At 37.9% G+C, this 9,982-nt stretch overlaps 1 protein-coding gene across 4 annotated transcripts in view; it reads right to left on the bottom strand.

Moving 5' to 3' along the window:
• Nucleotides 1-267: 267 nt before the first annotated feature.
• CNTNAP4 (contactin associated protein family member 4) overlaps nucleotides 268-9,982 on the bottom strand; it is a 257,943-nt gene continuing 248,228 nt past the window's right edge. For all 4 annotated transcript variants that reach the window (XM_036835023.1, XM_036835024.1, XM_036835026.1 and 1 more), the window contains 3 exons: nucleotides 7,792-8,010; nucleotides 7,389-7,460; nucleotides 268-2,051 (listed from right to left, as the gene is read on the bottom strand). In XM_036835023.1, the coding sequence (XP_036690918.1) occupies nucleotides 1,858-2,051; nucleotides 7,389-7,460; nucleotides 7,792-8,010 (485 nt within the window). In that variant the 3' untranslated portion in view covers nucleotides 268-1,857. The remainder of the gene's footprint in view (nucleotides 2,052-7,388; nucleotides 7,461-7,791; nucleotides 8,011-9,982) is intronic.

The following is a 9,982-nucleotide window of genomic DNA, read 5'->3' as shown; positions in this document are numbered from 1 at the left end:
GATTCAGAGCTGTTACAGTGTTTGTATTCAGCTTTGCATTAAATGAAAACTACCATTTTCATGTTCAATTCTTTGATAGCTACCACAGGCCTTTCAACAACAACAAAAATGCCATTTATCCATATAGGTCCTTCATAAACTACTGTTAATTCATATCCTTGAGATTTAGTCGGGCATTTACAGAAACATCAAAATGGAGATAGTGCTGTGAGAAAAGACAGGCAGGTTTTGTAAGGAGAGTCAAGAGGGAAAATAAAGAAAAATATGTTTAATTTGCATATTTCCAAATTGTTCTGGCGTGAACAAACTAAGGAATCCAATCTTTCCTTGGCAGACACCTGGAAGGTGTGAGTGTAAATTCCAAAGTGCCTCTGCTATATAATTGGCTTGTGGAATTCAAAGATAGCTACATGCAAGCATCTTGTTTACATGGCCTCAAAGGTAATTATTGCAAGTTTCATAAAGTTATTGATAATTATTTGAACTTCTGGTATGTATATATCTCCTAATCAAAATGAACTAGTTAGTAAGTTATATTGATTTTTGGTTCTTTTTGAGAAATATACCCCATCATCGTAAATGAGAAGTAACTAGAACGACAGACTTAGAATATGACATGTAATATGCCATCACCCCTTAGGAGGAGCATTCTTGAATAACTCTACTGGATTTGCACAAAAGGGGGCATGGCTGCAGCTTATATTTCAAAAAGTACGTCCTGGAGGTCAGTGCACAGCAAAATATATGCCTGAAGGGGGGGATACAGTTTAGAATGAAGAATGGAGCTCTACACTTCAAATTGTCTCTTTTTTCTAATACGTAAGAAGATGCTCCATGGAATACAGTAAAGGGAGATCAAAGAAAAGTGGGTGATAAACTTTAGGAAAACAGAAATATAAACCTATAAAGAAAACTGGCATAAGGTTTGGGGGAAAATATTCTCGGAAGTATATTTCATTTGAGATATTACAGTTGTAAATAAAAATAATTCTTTGAAGTGTTAAGAACTGTGTTTTTTATATCAACGAGTTTACTTGCCAACATTTCACACTCTTTGGGAAACTGGCATTACCCAGGGTCTTAACTACTGCCGATACCGAACCATGAGAGCAAGTTAAACAGAAAAGTGTTAAAGGCAAGACATCGCATACTGATGACCAATGCACTTTGTAGGTCTTGTAACATATGAATTGCATGTTCAGAGCTGGAGCCTGACACTCAAAACCTAAAGTTTTCAAAATCATCGAGAAGAGTCAAATAGAAAAAGAGCAATACAAACAAATCAGTGACAACAAAACATATTTCGACACTACTGATAAATTGTATTGAATGCAATACAGAGAAAGGCAAAGGGGTTTATATACTTTTGGCCACTGAAGATGCAAACACCAGCCAAACAGGATCTTAGAAGCATTTCCAGGTCTATGAATAACACCATGGGGACACTTAAAGCAAACACAGCATATGTTCTCAAATAAAGCAAGGTCATTATAGTCCAATTTTGACTTTTACCTCTCACACAACTTAGGTATCACTTATGGCTGAGAGGCCAGGGCTACACTTTTCACATTGAAAAACTGTAGCTCTCAAGTGGGTTAAACTTCTGTTTTAGATCATATCAGAACAGTTGGAAATTAATATCAATATCTAAAACTCCTTGTTATATAGAATGACCGCTACAGGAAGTATGTCACTGGATGAGGCCTCCTGGAGCTGTCTCGAGTCTGGACGTGGCAACATGGCAGTGCCGCAAATCCTTTGCCTGTACATTCAGTGTAAGAACTTTTTTTTGTCCCTTGAGAGCCCCTGGCTATTAAATCAGACTGCTGTAATTATAAGGTAAATCACTGCTGCCTATCAGAAGAAGTACTCTTTCTGATTTTCACTGACTGCATTTTGTATATTAAGCTCACTTTTCAAAACAGCCTCGGCACTGGCTACATTCTCTGACCTTTTTGCCTCATTTCTTCTGTATAACCTTTTCTGCTGATAAATGCAGACAGCTATGGCAGCGATGCAGAGCAGGATAAAGATCACAACAGCTATCAAACCTAGTGAGAGAAGAGAAAAGAAACACAAAATCAGAATTGTTGTCCAGGTAGAAACTGTAGACTTCACTGTTTAAGAAGTCACGATAAAATGATTTTCTACTGAAATCAAGCATCTAATATATATAAATTGGAAATAGCAATTTCAAATCAATATCAAAACCTTAGGCATTTCTGGATCAAGTGGTATCAAAATATGTTCAGTTCACTTCTGAGTTCTATCCGTCTTGTAGGTTCACCTTCATTTACTCTGAATGCATATTATACTGGATTTATTCAGTGCATTTATATATACAATATGTTAATAACACAAGGTATTACCTACATGTCTCTAAGACCATGGGGTCACTTCACATTAATACCCAGACAAGTTTGAATTATTTTGAAATTATAGAGTAATAGTAACATCATAAAATAATCAAATGTGTTTTTAATACTTAAATATGTAAACATTTTTTATTATTTATTTTATTATCATTATTATTTTTGGCTGCACCATGCGGCATGTGGGATCTTAGTTCCCCGACCAGGGATAACCCATGCCCCTGCAGGGGAAGCACGGAGTCTTAACCACTGGACCTCCAGGGAAGTCTCTGTAAACATTTTTTAATTAAAGTATAGTTGATTTACAATGTTGTATTAGTTTAAGGTGTACAGCACAATGAGTCAGTTATACATATATACATATACACATATATCTATTTTTTCAGATTATTTTCCCTTATAGGTTATTACAAAATATTGAGTATAGGTCCCTGGGTAAACAGTATGTCCTTGTTGTTTCTCTATTTTATATATAGTAGTGTGTATAGGTTGATCCCAATCTCCTAATTTATCCCCTTAAATGTAAACACTTTAATGAAGTTGATTATCAATAATTTGTTATATTGTTAAATAGCAGGAACAAGTTATGTATATGAATAATCTTGACTAATGAAATATATCGATACTAATACATAGAGTAATTATATCTATATGAGGAATACTGATTTTTTGAAACACCTGATTGTAAATAAAAAATTTAAATACCACAACTGTTAGCTATGTCAAATGGTTACCAATCCTGGCATTACGTTAAGTCAGTCTTCTTCAAAGTGTGATCTATGAATCCCTGGTGGTTCCCGGGACACTTTGAGGGGTCCACAGGGTCAAAACTATTCATAATAACTCTAAGATGCCTTTTTCACTGTGTTGTAATATCCACCGATAGGACAAAACAAGGTTAGGTGAACTTCTTGTTACCTTAGCATGAATTAAGGCAAGGCCACCAAACTTGAAAAGTGGTCACTGAATTCATAAAGCAGAAAGCAGGCATTGCACTACCAGATTCATTTAAGAATATCCTTGATGAAGCACTAAAAATTATGCATTTTACCAAATCGTGACCTTTGGCCGTAAGTCTTTCTAACATTTTGTGTGATGACATGGGAAGTATTTGTAAAGTACTTCTACTGCAGTGTGAAGTATGATGGTTGTCTCCAGGAAGAATGCTAGCGTGAACATCTGAGTTGAGTTGTGAACTGAACTAGCTGCTTTTTCCTTTAAAGAACACTGTTTTTACTTGAAAGGATGACTGACAGATAAACTATGGTTGTTTTAACTGGGATATCTGGCAGACATTTTCTTTAAAATGAAGTAAATCTGTCACTTCAAGAAAAACAGGGCTTCCCTGGGGCGCAGTGGTTAAGAATCTGCCTGCCAATGCAGGGGACACGGGCTCGAGCCCTGGTCCGGGAAGATCCCACCTGCTGCAGAACAACTAAGCCCATGTGCCACAACTACTGAGCCTGCACTCCACAGCCCGCGAGCCACAGCTACTGAGCCTGTGTGCCACAGCTGTTGAGGCCCATGTGCCTGGAGCCCATGCTCCGTGGGGGGGGGGGGGGTGCACCGCAATGAGGGGGTCCCCGCACTGCAGTGGGGACTGGCCCCCGCTCGCAAGCCCATGCACAGCAATGAAGACCCAATGCAGCCAAAAATAAATAAATAAAATTTTAAAAATTTATTTAAAAGAAAAGAAAAGAAAAACAACTGACAATGTAGGATGCCAATGATAAAAGCCAAGTTTTCAAATGAAAAATAGAATTTGGAAAACTGTTGTCTGTCACCATGAGTTTGGGAGTCCCCTTGTACTTAGACTCTTCTGATGAAATCAGTGGAGGTACTAATATACTGTTTTCAGGCGAAAATAGGTATAATGAAAACAGTGATGCGGATGGAGTCTCATATCGTAAAACAAGGACTCTTCATCCTAGTTTAAATTAGGTATAAACAACTCTAACAAATCCAACTGAAGCCAGAACTTTGAAGGTCCTCATCAGTCACAATGGATTCCACAGCACATGATCTGACGGGCAGATTCACTACAGCCAATCATAATACTGCCAGGGGCTAAGCCGATTTTTGGCGAGGTCAGCCTTATCTGAGAGGGACAGCAATTCCTTGCTGATAGATCCAACATAAACCTGGTAACTAAATTCTGTACTGTACTTGAAATCTGAAGAATTTACTAATGCATGCGATTTTTCATAATTGGTCATATTAATAAAGAATAATTTAAATCAGAATATCCATTTGATGTTATATATTTTGCCTCTCATCTTAGAAAAGTAATCAGTTGAGTTGCTATCACTACTTCTATTGTCTGGTTATAGGCCTCTAGTTTAAAGAAAGAGATTCTGAACAATTTCAGCGTGGAAAGCTGATGAAGTAGACACAGAGGACAGGCTACTGCAGGCCCAGGAAGGACATCCAGACAGTCAAAATCACGGGTGGACTCTGGAAATGGTTTGCTTCATGCATGTGATTTCCCTTTTAACTGGAGACAGTGTTATGTCAGGGTTTGTCATGTCCACGAAAAACCTTGATCTAACCTGTTATACAAAAAAAGAAAAAAAAAAAAAGAAAGAAAGGAAAAAGGATACTCTAAATGACATATGGCCATCTACAGCACTCTGTGACACTGCCATGTGAAGCTCTGGGTGAATGTGTATTTTTGAGGAAATTATGTAGCTTTCTGTCTAAATCTGAGCATTCATATCTGTGTATTCTGGCCAGAAACCCTCTACAGTGTCTGAGTCACCAGTTTTAAATATCTTATTAAATCAATTTTCCCATCTCACACTATTTATTTATTTACTGTTTGCAACTGAAGAAAAAGATTACCTAAAATGTAAAACATGGGGGAATTAGCCAATTGGAAACTACTTAAATGGATTAATTATTGTTACACAGTGGGTGCAATTTATGAGTAACGAGAAAACAAATGAAGAACTCTACCACAACGCTAGCAGATGGAGCAACACGCTAGAGAATGGAATTCTGTGATTTAGCCGAGAAACTGCGCGTGACCCCAGGCGAGGCCTCCCGGGCTTAGATGGCCACGATCAGCTGCTCTGATCCTGAAGCTCAGTCTGCAATGATCAAAAGCAGACACTCCTGGATCTGTAGACCCTGGCGAGACCCCGAGCAGCAAATCTTCCATAATTCTTGCTCTGCTCTGTGCATTTGAGTCAAGTGAGAATTTCACAGGTCACCTATTAGTTGTTTCCATTGTGTGCTCCATTCCAACACACAATGACTTACAAACAATATTCTAAAGATTAAATACTTGCTGTAACATTAGCTTGACTATACAATAACTATTTATATCTAAATCTGTATATTTATCTCCCTATATCCTTACTATATATCTATACTAGTTAAATGCACAGAAAAAGCACCATTATGAGACTGAGACAATTTGTTTGACTAGGAATCCCAACGATTTGCAATGTTGAGCACATTTTAAATGCTATAACTTCAAATGAGTTTTTACCATGGATTGTATTAATACTATATTGATATATTTATTTTAGACACGCAGTTATTAACTACTCTTCTAACAGGGTTTTAGTTTTTGTTTTTCACTTGTTACATGACTAAATGAGGAACCTATTTTATGCATCTTTAATTTATGCCTCATTAATTTGATAAAAAGTAAAGCAACTGAAAAAGCAATGGGGATGTTAATATTCTCACAAAGATTTGACCAGTACTCTTCTCTGTCTAAATAAAATTCTAAGTTCTTAAAGGAAGTCAGTGTCTACATGAGTAAGGGTGTAAAAATAGAACCAAATGAATCAGGTATAAAGCCCACTTAAGTTGCTCAAGTATACGACTAATCACGTTACCTGGCAATATATTGATAATAAAATAATTGTTTACTTTTTATGTCCATATCATATGCAGAGTATGGAGGAAAGGTGAGCCACTTAACATTTCAATAATCTGATTAATAACATTCTTAAGACCATTAATCAGGAAGGAAAAGGTTTATGTAGGGGGTTGGTTTTGAATAAATTATGTCTCAGAGAATATGCTGTTTTACTGCCAGGAAGATATATTTAAAATTTTTTGTGTTAATTTTGCAATTTAAAATAAGTATTGGGACTTCTCTGGTGGCGCAGTGGTTAAGAATCAGCCTGCCAATGCAGGGGACACGGGTTCGATCCCTGGTCCGGGAAGATCCCACGTGCCGTGGAGCAACTAAGCCCGTGCGCCACAACTACTGAGCCTGTGCTCTAGAGCCCGTGAGCCACATCTACTGAGACCTCATGCCACAACTACTGAAGCCTGTGTGCCTAGAGCCCGTGCTCCGCAACAAGAGAAGCCACTGCAATGAGAAGCCCGCACACTGCAAGAGTAGCCCCCATTCGCCGCAACTAGAGAAAGCCCGCGTGCAGCAACGAAGACCCAACACAGCCAAAAATAACTAAATAAAATAAACAAATTCAAAAAAATAATAAAGTAAGTATGTATCATCCTTATTCCATTAGTTTTGTATTTGATAAAATGCAAATAAAAATGTCATATTCATTGAGAGGAGCATCTAAACCATGGAAATATCCACCTTTATTAAGCATTAAGGCAACATTAAATATATGCTTCTAATGTTAATCTTAGGTTTTTCCTACTTCTTACATAAACCCTTGCAGAAGCAGTGATGTGTCCAAGAAGGCAAAAAATGACACTTCCTCAAATACAGTCAGAACACCCTAGGGAATGTAGATGGCCATTATCAAGCTAAATGATATTCATTAGTACACAGTTTAACAACTATTCTTTGAGTGTGATCTTTCAGTGAATTATCAATTATTTACACTGAAACTCTCCAAGGAAGCTGGGAATTCAGGATGACTCTGTAAGACAATCCAGTACAGATAATAAAGCACCCCACTGACCTCAGGATTCACTGCCTAACTCTTGGGCCATGTGTAGATTCTGCACAGACAGCTTCTCTAGTGCTAACTACCCCATCATTAGCAATGATAGGAAGAGCTCGCTCATGCTTTCTACTACCTCCAATTACTGCAGAGTCACTCTTGATTGTGTTAGTGACGGGTTCTCTGTCATCTCTTGCTCCAGAATGATCTGCAGTTAAAGGACAGAAAAGGGGGGAGAGGGGGATATCGGTGAGTAAAAAGAAGAAATTTTTAAAAATTCATAAACTTTTTAAACTAGAACAGAATTATAGAGGTCAATGTGGGATGTCTGCAATTTTAACCTTAAGCAATGCCCACATGCAATGGTCCACATGAATAAAGAACTGAGAATCTAGGAAAGAAATGGGAAAGGACTGAAAATTAAACAAAACCAATTTCAAGAAACCATCTCGAGAACATAGAGTCACAGCATTAAAAGATTTTAATATCCAATGGACAAGCTGTGTTTGTGACTGGGTAAAGGAAGAGCCATACGCCACCTGCAAAGGAGTGTGTCCTCTCCCTTGATGTGGCATCAGTGCCAGCCTGGGCCACACAGCTGGACTCCGTCACGTGTCCTGAGATGGTGATGGGGGCTGGGCGGCTGTGGTGCAGAGCGGCCTTCAGGGGGACCACGTGGCTGACCTGCACAGCAGAGAGACAGCCCAGGAAGCCCTGTGCACCTGCCAGCGCCGTCTCCTGGTCCACATCACTGTGTTCTGTGAAGCCAAAGAAACACCGCAGTATTGACGACAGTGAAGGTGCAAACGGGCAATGCCACAGTGGAATATTCCAAGTCTTGACAACTCAACAGCAATACATACACAGCTGTTAAATTCCTTTTGCTTTTGTCTTTATTACAAGAGATCCATTCAATCTTTCCACAACTACTGGTGAGACATCCCAGGTTAATAAAGACAAGTTTTTAAGTATGGCTAATTAAATATACTGAGAGCTCTCTGGAAATAATTAAAGTCTCTAAAAGAATGGGTCAGATAATGAACTGATCAGGGTTCTTGCAAGATGTTATCATGTTAGAGATTGTATCTCAAAAGCTTTTAGAGACTCTTAATTCTTCACGTACAGCAGTGAAAACTTTCATACCTCACTGACTTTTCTCCCTGTTTCACTATCCACGTATCGCTCAGACTGAGATATGTGTGTGCCCCCTATACATAGATAACCCCTCCCCCCATTTTAACGAGCATTTAGTTAATATGGAACTACTGTGGGACAGAGATTGGTTTGAGTGTCAAAATATTAATTCATAATTTTACAGGGAAGAAGATATTTCATGCTTGGCAAGCATGAAATCTAAACAAGGGGAATTAATTGTAGACTTTTAACGTTCAAATGTTATCAGACTACGATGCACCCACCCATCCTATATGATCATAAAGCAGCAAGACTACTTTCCCCTGTGCTGCACATACCGGGACACCAACATTTGCGTTTTGGTCTCTTCAAAAACTAATATAATAAATATTGTATTTATTGAATGCTTATTATATGGTAGGCACTATTCTAAGGGATTTGCATGCTTGTGTTTAAACCTTACAGTAGCCATGAGTATCCTATTCTAGTCACACAGACAAGACCCTTTAGGTTCAGAATTTTAGTGATTCGCCTGAGGTTACTCAGCTGTTGGCATTGTGCACTGGACTCCAGGCCTGTTGGACTCCAAAATCATAAGCTTCTTTTGTTTATAAGTGACACATTCTTTCCTTCACTCCACTTATATCTTCTGCGGTGCATTTTTTTTTTTTTTTTTTTTTGGCTTGAGATCTATTCTTGAAATGACTCTGGGCAACTCCATTCTGATTGAGGCTGTCTTGTTATATCAAGGTTTTTGAAGAACACTTCCTTCTGCCCCATTTTCGTTCACGTTTTATATCTTTTTAATAAAAATACTGATTAGATGTTTAGCATCATGAATATCACACTTCAAAAAATCTGAAAATTAGAGAGATTACATCACTTTCCTGTTGTGCTGGGGGATATGGTATTCAGACCCAGGTATCCTAGCTCTGGAGCCTATGTTCTTACCACTAGGCTGTCCTGCCTCGTAGCACAAACAGTCCTGAGAGGCCATCACTCTCTGCTCTGTGAGCGCACAGGGAACCCTCAACACCCAGCGCCACGCAGTTACATAGGAGGCGCTTCATCAACGTGTATAAACCAAAGAACTAACTTAGTCCCACCACACAGCAGTCACTCATTTGAATGGATGGAAATACATTCAAATATACGTATTTTTAGAAAAAGACAGCATTCTTGCTTTGGAGTTTTTTGGTTTTTTTTTTTTTTTTTTTTTTTTTACTTTAACAAGAAATAAAAAGGAATATACTTTAATAGCAACATAATCAGAACAGTGCTTTTCATATTTCTTCTACAAGGTTAAAATCTTGAATAAAATTTCTATAGACCTTAAAAAAAATCTTACCTTTTGAACAACAACAAAAACAGTAAATAGATAAAATTCACTTCTTTGGTAAAAATCTGATGAGGCAACTTTTTAAAACCCTACACCTTTAAACTGAAAATATTTACCTATTATAAAATATTGTAGAGCAAAGCTTTAAATTCTAAAACTTAAACTAGTCTGTAAATTAGTATTTGTTTTAAGAGCTAAATATACAGGCAACACATTCCCTGCTGTTTGAGCATCTTACATCCTAGCAGGGGAGACGG

Source organism: Balaenoptera musculus, chromosome 19 (assembly GCF_009873245.2).
Source record: "Balaenoptera musculus isolate JJ_BM4_2016_0621 chromosome 19, mBalMus1.pri.v3, whole genome shotgun sequence".
NCBI classification, from domain to species: domain Eukaryota; kingdom Metazoa; phylum Chordata; class Mammalia; order Artiodactyla; family Balaenopteridae; genus Balaenoptera; species Balaenoptera musculus.
Note: the sequence above shows the minus strand (reverse complement) of the source record. Positions and strands in the feature narration are given on the sequence as shown.